Source organism: Anoplophora glabripennis, unplaced genomic scaffold (assembly GCF_000390285.2).
Source record: "Anoplophora glabripennis isolate ALB-LARVAE unplaced genomic scaffold, Agla_2.0 scaffold126, whole genome shotgun sequence".
Classification (NCBI taxonomy): Eukaryota; Metazoa; Arthropoda; class Insecta; order Coleoptera; family Cerambycidae; genus Anoplophora; species Anoplophora glabripennis.
Genome location: NW_019416477.1, coordinates 949,368 through 971,987, shown reverse-complemented (window position 1 = coordinate 971,987; position 22,620 = coordinate 949,368). Strand labels below are relative to the sequence as shown.

Below are 22,620 nucleotides of genomic sequence, written 5' to 3'. Positions count from 1 at the left end.
AAGTAAATTTATCTAATCACTTCATATTTATTTAAAACTGGCCAAGTCTTTGTAGAATTAAATATTAATAGTAGAGAAAATTAATAAGTATTAAACAAGAAGTTATTACTACAGTGTATTAAGATATGCAACCAGTATTGCATGAAATTTAAGTTAATGAGATTAGTAATATAACTTCTTGTATAAGGCTTTATCAACATTGTAAAATACTTCAAAATATATTTACTAGTGTGTTTAAGAGGGTAGAGTGACAAATTTTGACATATATAAAAAATTTATAATAAATACATTTATTACTAAACCTTTTGTTTTTGTAGCTGTGCTTGGTGTGGTTTCTTGATAGAACATAGAACCGACTACGGAGATAGAGTCTAGAGCTAGATAGGGCAAAGATAGACAACACACAATACACCAATCTAATCAAAATTAATATCAAAACTAATAAAATTTAATTTGGCGCTAACATATAAAACCATACACACATTCAATCATAACAAAATATATATATTCATTATTGTATAACTTGAATTACTGCGAAATTATAACAATATAATTGTCTTTTATCTACGGTGTGCTGCTGACGAATTCCTAACATTATAGTGTTTTTTGAACTAGTCATAAACGGTGCAAATCCAGCTGTAATTATAAATGGTGTTTGCAAAAGAGGGTCTCCATATTAATTTTTTTATAAATAAAAATTAAAAATAACTTTTTTGGCACCCCCTTTAAGCGGTTGTATCTTCACAGATGTTCAAATGAGATTTTTTTATATGAAAGACTCACCTTATTTTTCAACAAGGATCACCCCCTGATTTTTTTTGCACCTATTTATTTACACCCTGTGTAAAATAAACATTTACGGTTATGATACATATACATAGGGCGTTCGAAAGCGAATGGGCCACACTTCAAGGGTAGCTTCTTTGGGTGAAAAATTTAAATCACGTTGCTTCCTTAATAAATTTATCGGCCTTCAACTAATGTTCACTCTAACTTTTATACTTTTACTTGCTTACATACTTTTTCTGTATAGACTCAATTTGAAACTTGAAAAATTTTGTCGTAAAACAGTTTAAGGATTTTTTATTATTTATTTTAATTCATCATTTTCATTTCATTTCATTAATTTTCCATTTTAATTTAAAACATATTTAAAAAATTGTCACATGACATGAAACTGTACTGAATCGTAAATCATTTGAAATGAGAGCCACGTCTTAAAAAAATATTTATCAAATAATAAAACCAATGAAACATAAAAATAATGTTTTGTCAAAATTATAATTAAACTATACTTCTAAACATTGACTTCTATAGATTGTAACTTTTAAAATAAATTTATATTTTAAACAGTAATTTTTGAGAGTTTTTATACAGCGTGTTTCACAAAAGGTGTTACCAAACTTGAGGGGGTTACCAAACAGGACATTGTGGTAGAAAATATTTGCATATAGTCGGATATGAGTTGTTTTGGCCCTGGAACAATTTTTGTCCAACGTAATGCTATCTCGTTGACACCAAAAGACTTCGATATTTACATAATTTTTATTAAGGATAACGCCAAAATGATTTGAAATAAAATAAACACGTTTATCTTTTCTCATAAGTGTTTACCAATTGCATGTCCTCCATACGATGTTGGTCAAAATTGATTTTATCCACAACTGTATGATTTATCATCAGCTCTATTGCACGCATCTAATCTAGCCATGCAATGTCATCTGTGTCTTAAACTGTTGAAAGATTTGTACGGTAGCAAAGTTGGAGCAATATTTATCCACAACTTGCTCAGCCTGATACACTTCTGACTAAAATTTAGAAATTATTTTTTGACCATATTGACAAGATAGATTCACAATTAAGGGAGCTCCGCAAGAAATTACCTCAATGCACATGATTTCAATCAAGTGCATCCCTGGCCCCGGTGAGTCCTCAGTAAATCTGTTTGGTAAATCTTGTACATCCTCGAAGTTTTAAATAAATCCTTCTACATCTTCTAAAAATCCTATTGCATCCTCATAGGTGCGGACTTTCAAGATTTTTCAATTTTAAGTAAACGGTGATAGTGCATCCATAAATTAATTTTTCAAATTACTTACTTACTGAATTATACAATAGATTAACATAATTGATGTAAATGGTCGATTACCTTCTTAGCGATTAATGTTAATAGTATTGATGCTTTTTTTTGTCGTCGATTGCGTCGAGACAAAAGCGAGGTCTTTGTTTTCTCTTAGACTTTTACGTCTTATGTAATAAGTTCTGTGACCATCGAAATACAAAGAGATGGTCAAGGAGATGGTTAATAAGAAATCGTACGCTGCCTACCACACCAACTACGCCAGACGAAATCGTTATTAACACTTTGTCATCGCGATGGAACGTTAATTAGCAGCTCCTCGACTTTCCCAGTCCATTATATAATTTGGTAGATTAAAAAGGAACATTTCTTGTTTATTTTACAAGGAGTTCTAACGTTGTAAAAATATTCAACAGAAGAATAAGATTATTATCTTAACTTCTCAAATGAGCCAGATGATATATATCTGAGACGTTTTCACTGGAAGGCCTAAAAATAAACGGTGACAAATATTACGCAAGATATGCAGGTACAGGGCGAACCAATGATGATGATATGGTTATGACAAGGATGATTCTTTAGAAAAAGAGATAAATAAAATAATAAATATAATAAAATAAAATAAGTAAAATAAAATAAAATTATAAAAAAAAATATTTTACGATAATATCGGACACTATTAATTTTAGTTTCAAGCGAGGACAAGCACTTCAACAATTTTAGTCATAATGACTAAGATTCTCTCACAAATGACATATCTATGTATCACAAGGGAACCCATTTATTTAAGCATACGTTTATTAATCAACTTCTGAAAAGTTTGATATTGCCAACTGTTTTTTGCTTAAAAATTTTTTTGCCAATTAACATTCACAAAAGCAAATCGCCTGATTTTCTATATCCGTATTTTTTTATTTCAGCAATATGTAGTGTTATTTCCTGTTATATTAATATTCCTCTATTTATTCAAATAAGTGATCTTAACAGTTAACGAATTCTTTAAAGAATTACAAATTTTGTAATAATTCAATTCATTATCTCTATCAATTACCAATCAAAATGGTTTTAGAATGAATTATTGACACTAAATACACATTGCATCGCCTTTAATTAATTTTTAATAAAGTAGGAATTTTAACTTTTTTCCTAAAATTGTATTTAATTGTAATTAACTAAGTATTTGTTTATCCACAAAAATTTATTTAGACTATGACTATAGCAAAAAAAAATCTGTTGAAGTTGTTTGTGACAACTACCTTGATATAAAAAATTGAAACAAATTAAAATTTTGCTATAAGCTGAAAGTTCATAAAAAAATGTCAGGAAGGAAAGGAAATTTGGTATACTTAACGCATTTTATTGGTGGCACTAATCTTATGCATTATTTTCCAAATTGAATGGACTAATGTTTCTATTTAGAAAATTATATTGGAGTAAAGTTTCATAATTTATTGATTAATAATTTCCGGAGAAGAGAAATCGAAAGTATTTTCGTTAGTTTATATTTTAATAAGTATAAAATATTCAGAGGTCAATTTTATCATCCTCCTGGTTTATTCAAGGAAAACATATACTTAATAATATATATTTTTTAAAAGATGTTTTGACATCAAGTGAATTTATTTGAACTCATTTTTATGTCGTAGATATTTATTGACATTTCGGTCGGAAACATTCATCAATACATTTTTTTTCAAGGATTATACTTGCATGTTTATTATTATTTTTTTCAACTTAGAAAACAGTAAAATTTAGATTCCAAATAATATAAAGATGTTTTCAATTTTTTTCGAGAAATTGTCGATGCCTTTAATTATGCAGTGAATGCTCAACCATAACCATTTTACCATTTCGATCAGATATCTGAAATTGGGTGTTGATGAAAAAAAAACAACTTCATTTCCCCAGAAAAACTGAAAAAAAAAACGGACAACTTCGGATACATTACTATATGTTTAAAAAATATTATTTAGAAAATATTTTAATAAACAAATCATTACATCATTTTTGCTCTTAGAAGCTGATAGAAGTTCTGAGTATGTTCAGAATAATCAAGAATATGTTGCTCTGGAATCAGAAGTATCAGATTGAAATCTGAAATTTTGTTAAAAAAACCCTTGATTTTTTTTTTTCAGAGAACTGAAACTAAATTGATTTCTTATTGTATCTTCAATTGTTAAATTTTATCAAATTTATTGGAAAATTTTGAAAAAAAATATTTTTTTCCGTCGTTTTCCAAATTGTTAAATCTCTGCTTCAGACATCAAAATTATTATCTCATCCAATAAGAAACACGCATATATTTTTATCTCAATATTAATTAAGATAATAATTTTTAATTATAATATGCCGTCTGATTCCTTTTTCATACTTTCCAGTTCAGATTATCCACAACTCTCGTCGAACCAACATTGACCACCCCGTACTTTTACGGCCGTTGGTTGTGACAGTAAAACATAAAAGAAAGTTGGGCCAAACGGTTGCATAGAGCCACGCCAGAAATAATTAGTGGGTTCTGTTGATGAAGACGGTAGCACAGCTCGTTCACAGGCGGCAACAATAATTTTGTGCGCATTTATCTTTGACAATGAATCGCGCGTCATAGGTGTTAACACTGTGATTTGTCGCTAATCTAAAACTGAATTAGTCATTTTAAAATGTTACAGTTGCTTTACATACGTAATTGCTTAATAAATAGTCTGTTACAATGCGTCACTTCCTCCTTAAACTTGAATTAATTTGAACAAACCACCGTCTTTTAGAGCAATTGTTAGACTTTTTGAATGGCACTGATGATTAAATTGTATTATAAGGAAACTGAAAAGTAATCACTAAAGGAAAAAGAGCAGGAAGTTACAGAAAAATAACTGCATAGAACATAATATAAAATAATTTAAGTGCATCAAGTTGATGCCTAGATTTTCTTACAATTTTATAGAATTTTAATTTTGTATCGAAAAGCGCATATAAGATGATCGTCTATTTAACGTAAACGTTGCAAAAACATCTCAGAACGTACTTCGACGCGTATACATGTTATGATTACAATTTCCTTCGTTGTCTTAATTTCTCATGAGCCAAATGCTAATAGCCATTCATTCACTTTGACCAACGTTTTCAAGATTCACAGCAAGCTTAGTAGGTTCTCCACACATTGTTAATAGACTTGGGTAATTCTGCGATATTGAAAAGAAAGAAACATTTTCAATAAATAACCCTTGCGCCAAAAGGATCAGTCAAGATATTTGGTCTGTAGGCTTCTGTGGCAACTGTATTTGTTGAACAATTTTTTGCGTGGTTTGTCATGCTGTCGGTTTAGACTTTTTGGCGTTTCGAGAGATATATTGATTTCTTCTTCAGATGAAACTGAGAATCTGGAGATCAAGTCCTTTGGCCGGTATATACTCGTGTCTCGAATATCTGCAGTGTGCATTGGTTCATGACGTGTTGGCACAGGATTTCATGTCACTGGCTTAAGACGAGACTACAGGGAAACTTTTCTATAGAGAAGTCAATATAAATCCACGCCAAAATTAAGTTTGTTGAGGACGAACAAATTAGTTAGCCGACGTTCTTTGCAGAGAGACATAGAAAAAGCGAATAATGGTCCAAATAAATGTTCCAAATTTTAACGCGATCGGTAAAAGGGTTATGAAGTTATTAATTAAATTAATTTTTTTGTTCACAACTTTGAAGGCCTGTAACTCAAAACCCAAAAAGTTTTTATTTAATTTTTTTTTCGTAGATCGTATTTATTTATCGCCGTGAATATGCTGTCAAACGTTGTTGGTGAAATTTGCGTACACTCTGTATACACATAAATAAAAAGCCTGCAACAAGATCTAATAAATAATATTTTTAACGTCAATTATTATACACAGTAAAATCTCAGAATCAGCGACCGTATGGGGCACATGCACATAACATTCCAGAGTCGTCCTTTATTTTTTCTAATCTGTTAAACTGAATCATATGTCCGAAAACGCTTCATAAAGAAAGATGTAGAGAGTTACCTTTTCGTTTGCTAAAGGCTTGGGTACACAGAATGTCAACTGCTGCGGCGGATAGCGATCGAGTGGTCGTCATGATTGTCAACGATCTGGTGACGGCATTATTGGACGTGGCAACTTTGCGAGTGGCTCGACAAAAGAGCTCCCGGACTGGCTACATAGGTAGTTCCCTTGTAGAAAAAGAATAACAAATCCGTATGAAAGTGCATTATCTGTACTCTGTACATAAGTCATTTTGATTTAAATATACAAGGTGTCCTTTAAGTTATTATTTAAGTATCGGGATAATATAGGTGAAGTCAAAATAACACTAGGGGTACCAAGAGATTTACGTTTTTGTTTTTTACTTTGAAACCATATTATATATTTCGACAAAACTGTGATTTCAGATTCCAAAATTCGATGTTAAAACCAATCATTTACCATAACATATCAAGTAATGAACTGGCCGTAACACATAATTTTTCAAAATTTTACATCGAACAATTTTAGTGATCTTTGGGTAGGTTAAGACAGACCTGTATTACAGACACCTAGGCCGCCGGACTTAAATCTATTAAGGCGGATATTCACTTGTGAAAATGCTCCGTAACGTAACAACGAACATGTTACGGCCTGTTGCAAAAGGTGACACGGTTCGCTGCGAAGGTATGTGTGGTTTTGGTCGTATCATTCATTCCGTAACGTAACAAAATAAGGTTACGGTGACGACATAGGAACATAAACTCGCAGTGTGAACCTGACTGTAATAATGAATTTGTCACTGCAATTGCAGTTAGCAGTAGCGTCGTATATTTTTATTCATCATACAATTTTGAAGAATAAGAAATGGAAATCTTTTCTTTACTCCACTTCATGGCACAAACAACAAAATCACACTCTTCCTAGTCACTGCAGAAAACAGACTGACCCCAGACCATATACAAAAGACTGACGAAACAAAAAATAAGACAAAATCACATGTGCAACAGGCAACGTTACGGACAAAAGGGTAACCCCGTCTCAACATGTGACGGAAAGTACTGTTGCATCCCTTTGATGCGACGATTAAAAACCGACAACTGATGGTTCGTCCCGGATTAGTTACGCGTGTCAAATTTGTTACACGTACCATGCAACAATTTTCCGTCTCCACTAGCTGTAACGTAACATGTTCGGTGTTACGTTACGGGGCATTTGACACAAATGGAAACCTGCCTTTAGACTTTTATTCAAAGAATTCATTTATTCAACACCCGCAAATACTAGAAAATAACTTTTACTGGGCATAGTACGGAACTGTAATCAGATTTATAACAATCCTGGAATTTTATTTTATATGTACCAGGAAAATATTCATAAAACAAAAAAAGTGTGAGGGGGCGTTGATTTTGAACGTGGTGATGTTCACTATTTTCTTCCTTTTTATTATTATGTAAACGACTTCTTTTAATTTTTATGAAAAACGTATTTTTTGAAGAAAAGTCATCATAGTACATATTTAAAAATAATATATTTAGTCTGATCGGAAATTTCTGTTAAAACTTTGAAAAAATATAATCTGTTTCGGGAGATTCGGAATAGTAAAAGATCGATTATTACATAAAATCATGGTGTCTTATCTGTAATACACTATATCAAAACTTGTGGTTTTAAAATTAGAACCCAACATCTTTCTAGGTACTCCTTCGCGGTTCACCATTCCTGTTAGGAGGAAACAAAAATTACAGGAAGTCTAAATATTACTGTGTCCTCTGTTATATGCTTCCGAGAGATTTGTAGATGCTTACCGGACACCTCAAAAACCTACTGTGCTGATTAGCTATTTTTTAATACTATAAATGAGTAGCACATATGATTTTTAAATTCTTCATTTAGTCACTCAATTCTTGTTTAGCGAAAATATTATGTAAGACCTCCCACTAGCAATTATTTATATTATTAAACGATGTTTTTCTGTAGGCCATGAATGCATAGATTTTTTATTTGTTATTGTCCACCGTAATATCTTTCATGACCATGTTTGTCTCAATCATTCCGTTTAATAAACTTTTTTCCCGCTGTAACATCTTTATTAATGATATTATTATGGCCCCCTGCTGAAAACTTTTGAGCTTGCTGACGAAGTTAATCGAAAATATTGGCGTTTGTAGAATGGCCCCACGCAGCTCTTGATTTTTTTCTTACTGTGGTTCTATTAATCTAATGAATGATTTCTGTGATGTCATTTGTTATGTACTGAGATTATTTGAGTTAGTTGAATCTTATGAAAGTATTTAAGATGATTGTTGTTAATAATTTTTAGGCATTTTAAAATTTCATACTTGTCAGTTCAGTCAGTTAGTCGATGAATTTTCAGTTTATCTGTATGACGGAAAAAGCTATCTGTATTTATCAGTAAATTTATATTGTACTTAGTATTAAATTCATCACTATTAAACTAATATCTAACTTTATTTGTATTATTCTAAAATAAACTAGTAGAAGATTAAAGAAAGAAATTATATGGTAAGTATAAGATAGTGTAAAATATTGGAATGTGAATGAATTTAAATACCTTTTAATAACTAGAAATATATAAATCCTTCTATATGTTTCTAAAGAGAATAGAAAGAATTTGCAAAAAAAAGAAATACATTTGTATAAAAATTGTCTTCAATGAAACTAAAAGAGAACTTACTCTATATAATTTTGTTGACACATGAGTTAACAAACTCACAATTCATTGGTGCACATGCATACATGACTATCTTTCATATGGACAGCGGTTATCAAAATGTACAAGTGAAAATATATGTAAAAATTAAAATTACCTTGTGTATATATTTTGAAATCATTACTATAAATTTATGACAGCTTCCAAGTAAGCCACATAAAGCAAGTACATTTCTATTTTTTCAATAAGTTGTTTAAGTTATCACTTAAGTATGTAGTAGACATTTTAGATAAAACAGGAAGAGAAAAATAATTTAATCTGCAGAAATTATGGGACTGAATTATTATTGGAATCATACATTTTTATATTTCACGAATAGGTATATGTTTGTATTTCGTAATAAAACAAAATATATATCAAGTAACTAACATATAAGGAATACAATAATTACGCAAACTGATAAAAGAACATTACATAGTTAGGAAAACCTAGGACTAACCCGTAATCATTTTTAGGAAAATAATGATATATTTGTCTGTGTACATTTTAGAGTTCTATAAATGTAGGAAAGTATCTTAAATTAGCAACTAAATAATACGGTTTCTAAAATGGAAACAATTAAGATAAAAATGAAGGCAGTGGACTCAGTACTGCCTAATTTAACCACCTGACTACATTTAGGTATATATAGTTTTCAGATAACTATAAGCTTTTGTCTCCAAACAAATTAAGTTGAACAAAGCCGATAACAATGATATATGTTGATTTAAATCCATATTTAAGTATTTATCTATTCCACGAAACGATTATAATAATCTGTATTAGTGAAGTAGTTCCGATTATATTTCAAACTGTATTAGTTTGCCTGTAAAGGTGCAATTTCTCTTAATTTAGATAGATTCATAGAACAGAGTAGAATCTACTCCTTTTTATTATACAGGGTGTTTCTTAAGTAGAGGTAAGAAACTACTAAATATGCACACCGAATTTGGTTAAATTGTCTCAAGCGGTTTAGAAATTAAAAACTGATTTTTTTTATTTTTGACACGCTGTAGCTGGACAATGGCTGTCCTAAGACCCCACATTTATATAACAAAAAACGCTTACTTTTGCCCACAGAATCCGCCCCTGGATTTTTGGCCTCTACTTAAGAAACACCTTTAGTTGCTTTGCTTCTTAACAGCTTAAAACTGATTTATAAAAAGTGTCTTTCCCGCTAATTTTGGACGTATTTCAACCCTAATATACTACCTTTGATGTAGATCTCAGGACATAAAATTAGTCACAATATTATAAAATATTTTACAACAATCTTTTATTTATCTGTTCGTGTACAAAAGTTAAACATATAATGAAACACCTTAGCTTGATTTACATTTACAGGATACCTGGACAGTTGTCAATGGTTTCCGCGTTGTCGGTTTAGGTTTTTTAACGTTTCTTGAGATATATCGCTATCTTCTTCGTAATTTCATAACGTCAATAAACATAACTGACGACCTAGCCAAGCCAGTAAAACACCTTGTTTAAAAGATTAATTAAAATAAAATTACCTATTAAAAATATAACGAACAAACAACTTGAATGATTGTAAATCGGTGGATAAGGAAACTTATATTTCAGTGTGGCAAATAATTAAATTTGAACATATCTGTCATTAATTGCATAAAAAATTACATTCACAAAACATTTTTATTAACGTTTTTTATAACCACTGTACTTAACCCAATTTAATAGTCCTAATCATTTCTTCATAGGCGAACGAAGATAGCCAGCTGGTAAAAATTGATACACCCACCGCGGAACACCATGTGTAATAATAGTAGTTCAGTTTTCAAGAGTGTGCGATAAATATGGTTTTATATCATGGTACTGCGCCACTGCAATCTATAAAAGAAAGTTGACGATAAACAGGACAACAAGCTGGCATTAACCCGCCTTAGTTTTCTACCCAGAGATAAATGAACGAGTTGCTTAATTTATTACAATTCCAATACATGTGTAGACAGGAGTAAAAGACAACCGGTAAAGTATGAATGAATGCATTGAATGAACTTACCCACCTCCTTGTGCTCAAACTTGTAAATCGTGCCGAAGGTTTATCTCTTCTTCCTGTTCTCATTTTACAACGAGCTTTCTTTATCTGAATTTATTTAATTATTTCAATTTATCTTCGCGAAACACCGCACTATTGTTGTCGGAACGACCGCACGTCAGTTCGGTGATATATCATTGCTGGCGTTGCCCGTCATATTTTTCAGTTTTAATTACTTCTTGAGTTAGAATATGTAAATAAATAATTACTATATAATGAGAGAATCTTTTGAGATTGTCAATCAACTGTGTACACTGGTTTTTGAGACCGCTTGATTAGAAATAAATGGCTGGAATACATGCTTTATAAGTAAGTAATGATAGAAGTATTAAAGGATTTGTTGTTATCATCTTTTGGCGGAAAACATAAAACGATTGACTTTTCTGGTATTTTATGCACTTGAATGCATGTATTAGCGAATTTTAAATTTTCACCCATCTAGTTTTATATCATTTTTATTAGTTCATTTAAAAAATAAAAACCGCAACTAGCTTAGTCCAGAAACCTATCTAGTTCAACTTCCCTCTTTTACTAAATTTGTTTCTCTCTCAAACTTTCTTTACGATTCGGATTAACTTATTTCCTTTCAAAAACCAACACAAGTTATAGGCCCCTAAAAAAATGTAGTAGATTTTTGTTTAACAAAAGTGCAAACTTGGCAAAAGAATAATGTTTAATTAGATTACGATGCTAAGTATTCGACGCTCTGAAATACTATACCTGAAGTGGAATATTGAAATAGTGAAACTATGCACTTTAGCGGGATGCAACATGCATACCTACTTTTTTACAAAAATGTGATGCTTCATAAAATATTTGCGTTTTCTGAAAATCTTTATCAACAAAAAGTATGCCAAAAAAAACAAGTTGCTTCAGGTACTTACTCTTAGCGACTTCTATATGTATAAAATAAACTTAATAAAAATGAAATAAAATTAATTGTTTTTGAAGGCTCTAACAATTAAAAAAGTAAAATGGTATGAAGTTAACTTGATCTAAATCAGCTTATTTTTATCTAAAAGAGGTTCACTTTCGAAAATCCTGTGTACAGTGTTTTCTAAATTCGTGTAGTAAACTTAAGAATGTATCTTTTGATACAATTTAAGATAAAAAATTATTTTAATTATACATTTTAGATTGGTTTTTGAGCATTACATGAAAAGATGCAAACAGCAAATTTTCATTTGGTAAATATAGATTAAACATATAAAGGTGCAATATTAGAGTTCATACTAATGTCATATTCTTCTTCATAAAAACTACCTCTTACTGATTTGCTGTAATGTTGCGAGATATTGAGTAAAGAAAGAAAATCGAATATCTGAAAACAAAATTGTCTCTACTCGAAAAACTGAACGTTTAAGTTTTATATGAACTTTTTTGTTTTTTCTTTAAAGAGCAAAACTAATTGTGAAAGTTTAGAAGTAATAGCAAAATATTATTTTCTTAGGTAGACCATTCAATCCCACTCGAAGCAAATGGTGATCAAGAATATTGTTGATCCACTGCTTCTTTCACAATCGACTTTACTTCTTGAAAGAACAAAAACAGCGTATAAACAATACGAAATCCTTAGTTATTCAAATAGAGAGCAATTTTGTTTTTCAAGATTCGAAGCAGCAATTCGATTTGCTAGAAATATACTAATTTTAAGACAAATTGACGAAGGAAGTATAAGCAATTATGCAATCCAGCTGACATCATTTGTCATTAGGTACTTAAAAAAATGCATAGATGTCAGCGTCCTGTATCTCAGAAACCAAAGGCTCGCAAGTATAGGATTTTTAAGGACTTTTTTTCAAAATGTCCCGAATTATCTAGAAGTAGCCACTTACGAAACACTTCTTATATACAGGGAATAACGAAGTACGTAAAAATGCTTCAGGAGATGATTCCTTGGATCTTCTTAAGAAATTATTCTCAAAGTGCACTGCGTTAGTTTGCGAGAAATATAATATTGTATCTATTGGGCTTGTGATATAACTAAGTAAATGCAGATATTCGCACAATCTGTATTATGTCAACTACTGGCGGAGATATTAACATTGCCACTAGAAATCCCAGAATTTGATAGGCTAGCTATTATGGGAATTAATCAGTACCTTTGATGACTAATTTTATGTTAAAGAAAATTTTAGTCGAAGGCAATTACATTTGAATTGTAGTAATGTAAGTAATTGGCCTTACTTTAATACAAATTAGTCAAAAACGAATTTTACATACAAAACACCATATCAGATTTTAGCGATTTTGTCATGCATCAAAATGGCTTTTATTTCTTTAAACGAAAACGGTTCGTCGTATGAACAAATATCAAGAGACCAAATTAACTCCAAAGTAAATCAGTATTACAAACATAATATTGATTTTAAGAAAAAGCAGTGGCGTACTTTTTTTTTCTTTAAAACAATTCAATACAAATCCTGTTCGAACGCCACTGGTAGAAATTTTTTGAAAACTTTTACATCAAAAAATGTAATTTAATGGTCAAAAGAAGTGTACCAAATTTTGTGGAAATATCTGGAGTGGTAGGAAAGTTATGATAAAAAAGGCATTTTTCCTTAAAATTTAACACCCTGTATCTCGGAAACGAAGCATTTTGGGACATAATTTTATTTGACAAATGTTCTTATTTTCTTACATTCTATACAGTGTTAAAAGGAAAGTATCAACTTAAAAATCACCCTGTATATTACTAATATTTCTGTCAAAATTTAGGAGACAACGATTTTGATAAAAAATTGCTTGTCTTGACATGGATTAGAATTGGAAACAATTACTGTAAAATCTTCGGCTCAATCGTTGTTCGTGTGTTCTCAATGCGTCTCTTTAATTTGTGTTTGCAGGGATGTAATATTACAGGGTAAAATAATTAAGAAAATCCTTGATATATTCTGATATAGATTAGGTTTTTTATTTTTTACTAAGTATTTAGGTACCAATATTAATTTGTTTTTACCAGATGAATGAAACTCACACATTACATCATACATCATAACTGGCGCTGTGCGTCAGTTTTTTTCGTTTTAACTACTTCCTGAACAGGAAGGGATAAGTGAATGATTAACAAGTGATAGTAAGATGGTCGTTTAGAATTGTCAGTCAAATTATGAATGCGGTATGTAAATATCTTAATTAGCTTTTTATGGCTGTCACGTTAGGCCTAATTATCCTACTTAAATTAATCAATTTTATCCGTCATGTCAGACATTTTATAAAAAAAATTTGTAAAGGAAATTTAGCCGATAGAAACACTGAAACCTAATCAATCTTCATTGTGAAAACTAATCCCTTTTACCTACCGAAAATCTTTTAGTGTATTTAAAATAACGCTATTAGAAAACATGTGAATTAAATGATAAAATCGAAAGTTTATGTCACCATTAACTACCTGTTTTAAGTTGGTTGACTTTAAATAATTTGAAGATAAAACTAGGATCCTGATTTTTTAAGTTATGTTATACAGGTAAATATTCTTCGTAGGATTAACTGAAAACATCATTCCATTAGGTCAGCTGTATCGATACCGTAATATAAATCAACTACTGACACTAACATTTTGATATTTATCGAATATTAGTATTCTTATAGATACCTATAAAATATCCTAATACCTATTTTAAAACTCATACAGTTCAAAGTTGCTCAATGTGTATGTAAACATACTTACAATAGCACTCGAGGCGACAATTTTTTAGAGTATTAGAAATAAAGCAGCACTTACATAAAACCCTGTATAAAATTTAGTGAGTTCGTTAAGTTTTTGCTAACTTGACACATATTTTATTTAAGCCATTGTTGTCATAAAATTTTCCATTCCTCCGAACTGTGACAAAATCTGTTATGGTTCAGTGAACCGTTATATAAAAATTAATCAAGAGTTATATCTGAGAAGTACACCGGGTCCAAGGACCTCAAGGATATTTCGTATATTTAAATCTAGTCGCATGATTCCGCGTATTAAATAAGTTGACATAAAGGAATCTTTATTTCTTTTGTGTGTTTGGATTTTGTAACCAAATACCAATTGTGAGTCTGGTACATAAGTATCAAATGTTACAGCTGTATTTACATATTTCCAAACAGTTTTGTCTTAAGTGAATTGCTCTGCATAGTTTTTTATATTAAACGATTCTAACCATCCAAAGAGAATGGCTGGACAATTAAAATTTATTGCCCAAGATGCGTGGTGGAAACAGTGATATGAGATGAAAAAAGTTATGTGATGTCTGTTTTAATAAATTTGCAGTCTGTAGGAGTAAGATGACTGGCTCCTATTTGGCAGAGTTTTTGTTTAGAAACTTTTATTAGAAGAGGCATGTGTTCCAATGATATCATTCTTGAGTTCTCACATGAAAATCCGTGTGCAGTTTGTTCAGTTCGACATAAGCTTTCTACGGATTAACGACTTTTGAATTTTAATGAAAAGTTTCTAGTATACAGGTGTTACATTGTTAAACCCATGCGCGTATAGGTCAGTATACTCGTACATAAATAGATACTGCAAATATTTTGCAAAATACTGACATAGAATTTTAGTTTCGTTATTAATATTGTTATTATTACAATTTAAAATTAAATGAACTGAAGTAGATAAAATAGAAAAATATCTGTGCCTATAACACATACCTACATATATCTAATTTTCGCCCAATTTCTATTTTTTGTAATTTCAGTAAAATTTTTGAGTATTTACTTCACAGTCGCATTTACCATAGTCTCGGTAATAAAATTTCAGTTCATCAGCATGGATCTATGAAAGGTAGATCAATAACTTCTAACCTAATAACAGTTACACGGTTTGTAGCCATGGATAAACAATTGCAAGCAGATGTTATTTGCACAGACTTTTCAAAGGCATTCGATATATTTGACCATGGAATATTACTGTCAAAGCCTTATAAATTTGGTCTCTCGAATTCCCTATTAAAATTATTTGAATTTTATTTGTCTAATGATTTCAGTGTGTCCTACTTAAAGGGTGTAAGTCTGTGGATTACTTAGCCACGTTTGGAGTCCCACAGGGATCTGTTCTTAGGGCCCCTATTTTCAACATTTTTATTAATGCTATAACCAATTGCTTTTCATTAATTACTTTTCAATGCTGATCTAAAAATATTCTCAACCATTAACAACATCGACGATTGGATACGATTGTATCATTTGATTCAAATTAATAACTGGTACCAATCGAATAGACTTCCTATGAATACTGAGAAGTGTAACATAATATCTTACACTTTAAAATCATCAAAAATAATATTTGACTATAATTTTAGCGGTGTTACTTTACTCGACCTAACACTTTTTGCAATCTTGGTGTTATTTTTCAATTATATTTTAATTCGCACATTGAAAAAATAATATCTAAGTAATGTAAGTCGTATGATTTTATAGTTAGAATAAGTAAACGTTTTATCTAAACAAACAAGCTAAAAATTTTGAATTTTTTTCTTTTTTAGATCTAAGCTTGAATCTTGAATATGCTGCACCCGTTTGGCCTCCTCATTATAAATCATTTCTACATAATATCGAAGCAGTACAAAGAATGTTTGTTAAATATTTAAATTTTAAAATAGATGGTGTATTCCACAATGTGACTTTCACATTCGTTGAAAAATCTCGATTTAAGGCGTCAGTGCCACTGTGTACTCTTACTTAAAATTTTGAATAATCACATTGACTGTCCAAATCTTTTGCATCAACTTAATTTTTACATTCCGGGGGTCAATTTTTATTTTTCTAAGCCACGTACAAATATAGCCCACCTATTTACATCATTCTTAATTCTAGGGCTACCAAAAAAAAATCAGTGTACTTTAGCTGATGTGTTTGTATACAATTTTTTTTGCTATTGATGCTATATTAATAACAAAATAGTTTTTAAGCACGTTTTTGTTTTATTGTATTTTATCCATTGTTGTTTTTTTTCCTTTTAATGTTGCTTCTGTAATTTTTTTCTCTTTACCCTCTTGTTCTGTAGTTGGTTTTTTACACCTGTAGAACAGTGTACCCATAAATAAATAAATAAATAAGTAAATAAATACATATTTCATAATTCTGTTCCAAGCTATTATCGGAACTTCTGTTGTCTTTATAAAGATTTCTTCCATGTTTCTTTTAAAATTATTAAGTTAATTCAAGTCAATTCTAAAATTCTTCTAAATTATCGTCAATGTGAGTATGTATTTTCTAATACCAAATAACTAATTATGACAAAGAAACAACTTCAGACATTGCATAGCCTACTTAAGTACCTATTTGCCATATACCTTTAAAAAAATACCAGAGCCATTAATATTAAAAAATTTGTATTTCATCTTTCAGTTGAATGTCAGTAATGACTTAATGATGTGGATCAAAGTAGTCGACAGAAATTGGATAATTTTTTGTGTTGAAATCCTTTTCCGGCAGCATCTGTTAAATGTTTGGGTTGAATCACATCATTTTTTAATGTTTCGAAGCACGATTCGAACAAACTCGCCACATGAACTAATATACTGCCTGTTGCAAAATGTGGAAACATATGCGTTCTACTTTACCACTAGATATATATAAGGACTGTGAGGACATTTATGGATCGCGTTTGCATAGATTCTTTGTCGATGCGGATTTCATTTATATCTATTTATCGCGGAAATTCCGTGTTAGTGCAGCAATGGCTCAGATGCTTGCAAATTCCTTGAATATTTCTTCCTATGTTCAGGCATGATTTATTTATTACAGCTACTTTATTTATTAACTGTTTTAATATATTGCGCGAAAAATTAATAAACGTCAGGATTTCTGCACGCAACAGTTTAAAACAATAGAAAATGAAAAATTTATCTGATATTATGTTTCATGTTCGGTACAACTTGGCATCATAATTTGGAGGCGTCTGGAAAACCAAAAAAAGTATTTAAGATCTGTAAACAACGTTGCGTTCTGTGGTGCGTACAAATGTTTTCACTATTGAGTACAATTAAAATTACTATTCGTAACGTAGACATGACTTTTTGAAACTTTTTGAAACTAAGTATTTAGAAACATACAGAAAACCATTCTTGAGAAAAATGGCATAATTTGCAGGTCTGTATTTTCGGTTTTCGTAGCAGTGCCAGGGATTTAAAACTTTGAGTTCAGTAGGCGATGAAAACAAAATGTTGATTGCTGTGGCTATCAGATAATATCACTATTGTCATTTGCTATAAGTGGCAGCGTGTTGTTATTCTACTTTTATTATAATATTAATCGATTTTGCTAGTTTTTTAAATTCGTCCCATTAGTTTATTTAGGAGGTTTGAAACTTGCTGCCTCATTAGGGTATGTTTTAATAATTTTCATTCGAGCATTTTTGTGTATATTTTATAGTAAGGCTTCATTTTTTATTTAGATGTTGCGATAATTATATTGCGTTTTAGAGGTTCATCACAATGAAAAAGTCACTGAAGTCTTTTACAGAAAGTCAAATATCTTATTTAGTAAAAAGTATTTTTCTTTAATTTTTATAAATCCAAATATTTGGAGAAATTTTAAATTATAATATTTAAAATTTATATACTTTTAAATTGGGCGCATGTACCCGTAGATCAATAATTTATATGCATTATAAAAAAACATTTTTTACAGAACTTGAATCCAGTTTTGGATATATCACATTGGGAAGTTTAAATGGAACACCCAGTACAGTTTTTAAATCTATTACAGACTTTTAACCGATGATGAAAGGAAGTTGTTTAAACTAAGGATTGGCGTGCTGGTTCTATCACCAGTTTATTTTTGTTTCAAAGCACAGTAAAAGTCTAAAATGAAATTAATTTATGCATACATCATAAAAATAAATACTGAGAGGTCAAGTTATAAAGTTTTAACAGTCATAAAAATCACAATTTGAATCGAATCTATCAATGTATTAATCGCGACCCAGGTTTATTATACATCTACGGAACTTGACAAAATTACGTGTATCTTTATTTGTACCATTCACTTTTTTCAGTGAATGAACTTGCAAACCGCGGATTATTTTCGTTTCTAGTCGCGAATAGGTCAGCCTCCTAGAGGTCGTAGAACTTGCCGTTTAAATGTCAAAGTAGTCGCCGTGAATGATGATTTTGTAATATGCTTTGTTATTGGTCTACATTTATTCGTAAATCATCTCCCACGGACAGACAATACGTTAATGCAATTTTAAGTCGTTTATCTATGGGCTCATTTATCAGTTTAGGCAAACGTTGGATTAAGAAGATCTAAAAATATCTGGCGCCAAATAGAATACTTGATAATTATCTCATATGTTTCTTTTAAGTTTGTTTATTATACAGGATGTCTCTAAAGGGTCTGTACAACGCTCCACAAGATATAGTACGGCTCAAAATAAGTCGATTTAATTAAACTTGCCTTACTCCAAAAAGTGACAATAGTGGAACTACGGGTTGTCAAAGTTGAAAAAATAAATAACATTTTCTTTAACATTTTTCGACTCCTTCGAGCTAATTTCATTAAATTTCGTTTTCGGGTTTTTTTTTGGGACGAGAAATTCGAATTTATTGACGATTCTAGAGGGCGCCACAAGCGACCATTAGGAAGCATTTAAACTGCCAAAACTTTTTTGTGCCACTTCGAAATGGAAAAATATTTTCCCGCAACTTTTCTGCTTAAAAAAGATATACCTTTCTAATATCTCTAAAGTTAACCGTTTTCAACGAAAACGCCTTTAAATTTGTAAATGCAGTGTTTTAGTTTACTTACTTTTTAAAATATAATATGTAATTTAATGTTAAAAAATACCTAATAGATACTATTATGCATTTACATCCAAAAACTCGATTCTCATTAAAATAAATTTTATACGTAAAAAATATGTCATTTCCTGATTTCTTTTACATAAAAATATTGTTCTTTAAGAAAATTGTTTATTGGTACCATTGTGAAAAACTATTTCTCGAAAAAATGCGAAAATTTTTTTTTTTACAAAATTCATAGTTTATAACAAATTAATAATTAATTATTGCAAAATGGACCGTGCAGTTGTTATTATTTTTATGCGCTACCCCAGATTAAAAAAAAAAACGTTAAAATTGGTCCACAATTACCGGAGATATCGCAAAATTTTCGGGCAGTTAAGATTTGAAGTCTCGGAACGTTTCTGTCTTATTTCCCCCACCACATTCCAGGTGTACCTAAAAATGTTATGGATGACGTTTTTTAAATGGTTAACAATTACTAAAAATTACTAGTTTACGGGTTGATTGATTTATTCCCGAAATTTCAAGTCTTAAAAACTAAATAAACGTTATGAATTTAAAAAAAACGCTATCTCGGCTAAAAATGGTCCTAGAACAATTTTTTTTTAAATTCGTGAAAATTACCAGGATTAGGAATATCAAATCGGCTTTAAAAAATATTTATTCTTCGCAAAATTATTAACGAAAAACCTTATAAACAAATTACACTATTTGTTTATACGCCGTTTTGAGGAGGTTAGCCTATGAAATTACAATTTCCAATTGCATATCTTGAAAATATAAGACGAAACAAATGAGCCCTCATAAGGCCCTTTATAATAACGCTGACGACCGCGTTTTTGCAATTGAAAAAATGCTGTTTCAAATAAACAAATGCAAAAACTCGTAAACAAATAAATATTTTTTTACCAAATTTTCAGGGTTTCTTAAGCGTAACAAAATACAACTTTTACTGCAGTTTAGAGACGATTTATGCTCTTTTCTTCTATTTATAGCAAATTCATATTTCGCTGTTTTTTTGCAACTATTTAAACAATAAAGGATTTTAATTTAGCAGGTCTCAAATGAAGCGTTTTTTGAAAACCCATAAGTATAAACAAAAGCAAAAACTCCTGTTAGAGAGCGCTTTTTGATAAGTACAGCTAAAAAACTCAATTTTTGGTAATTTTTACATTATAATCATTGTTTAAAAACAATGATCTTGTTGTTTTAAACCGATACTTTTTGGGAAATATTATTTCTTTTTGCCTAAACTAACGATTAAATCAAGTTTCAATCTGAAACGAATTACCTTTTGATTTACATGTATTACTTTCATTTACTGGACTATCTATGATAGAACGATGAGTAACCTTTACTACAAACAATATAATTTTATTTCTTCCGGTATTTTGAAGAAATTGTTCAAGACAAACACAAATAAAAACTTTTTTTTTATTATGAAGTAAACGATTACATCTTGTTTAATTTTAGGAGGATATAAGTACCTGTAATTATAAAGCGGCACTGAGTTAATTAAAATTTGATATCCTTTTTTAAATTTAAAAACATAATTTGTATCGCAAAGGATTAGCCGGTTCTATATTAGCATAATAATACTTTTAAAAATGCTTAATCGCTTCGATTCTTATCGGGTAAATAGTAATTTTACACTACGTTATTTCGAACTGCCCAATGAAATTATACGCCGTGACCTGAGGATAACTAGATATTTACATAGAAGAAACCGGACACCAATAAGGAGTTTCGGGTGTATTGTCATTTTACAGAATCATTGGACATATTTATTCTCCGTATATTATAATATTGAGGCTCATGCACAATAGATATTTGTAGGAGTTATTAATCACTTACGTGGTTTAGTTACGACTGTTATAGTCGCAGTAGGCTTAGTACTGGTTTTGGTCACATCAGCAGAGGTGACCGTAATCGTGGCAGTAGGCTTCGTCCCAGGGTGGGTGGATTTCGTAGTAGAGCTGCCAGGAAAATAGGGGCATCTCCTGCGGCACGTTGAAGTTACGCAAGGAACACAGTAACTCCGACACATGGACGAGTAATAGGACGGCACTACGTACTGCGGGGGTACGTAGCTGGGTGCCAGGTAATTCTGTTGGTTGTATTTTGGCACATACACAGGCATACCCTGGTAGGGTTGGTAGTAGCGCTGCGCGTATCTTCTGCACCTACCCTTTCTTTTCCTAGGAGTCTTTACTGGTTTTTCTGAAGGGTTTTCGCCATGGTGGTGCCGTACTTTGCGCGCGGCTTTATTGTGGATTTTATCTATGGGGATATCTTCATTGTCTGATTTGGTCAGCATGCTTCTCTTGTTCTGCTTGTGGGTGGTATGACCTTCATTATTATAGTCGATGTTGGTGCGGGTTCTTGATGGGGTTGTAGATTCTTTATCGTCTTGATGTAAAATGTTGGGATTATATCTGTTATGTTCGGATATGTGTACATCACAAACAACTAGGAATATCGTAAGGGCGCCCACGAATACAACACTTTTTATCCTCATATTTTCACGTTGTATTCTTGCCTTCAGATAAATCCATAGCTATTACCGTGATCACTAAACGTCTAACCGTGTGTTCTAATCGACGCAAGGAGATATATCGCGCTAATGTATCACTGGATTTCGATCGATCGCATATTTTGATTCGAAAAACCCGTCGCTCGATCTTTAAATCACCTGTTCGAAGCCGGCGAAGCCACAGGGACTATCACACGTGTTCGCGCGGTATATTTATTAAACGGAGGAATGCATCTTGCCGGCACTGCTCGCGAGATTGAACTGAAACGACTCTCGCGTGTCGCAGTCGAACCGCGGGTCCTTATCTGCTTCAAAGGCGAAGATCTTCAGGTACTGTTCTTATATGGTACCCGATATTACTTGCAAATTTCGTGATTTTGATGATCGCTAGTAATGGAAGGCTGGCGACCTCACCGCGTTACGGCGTTTTTAATAAATGTAAACGCCGTTTTTGCTCTCGCGTTTTTTAACCACGTTTTTTATATTTTAGGATAATTTTTACAATCGGTTTGTTGAGAAGCGTGTAAGCGCCCCTTCGCCG

The 22,620-nt window shown here is 31.1% G+C and overlaps 1 protein-coding gene across 1 annotated transcript in view; it reads right to left on the bottom strand.

Moving 5' to 3' along the window:
- The window catches only part of LOC108906185 (laminin subunit alpha-2), a 110,667-nt gene extending 88,603 nt beyond the window's left edge, over positions 1–22,064 (bottom strand). Inside the window, exon 1 of the mRNA XM_018709390.2 lies at positions 21,401–22,064. Coding sequence (XP_018564906.1) covers positions 21,401–22,064 — 664 coding nt within the window. The remainder of the gene's footprint in view (positions 1–21,400) is intronic.
- Between the last annotated feature and the right edge of the window lie 556 nt (positions 22,065–22,620).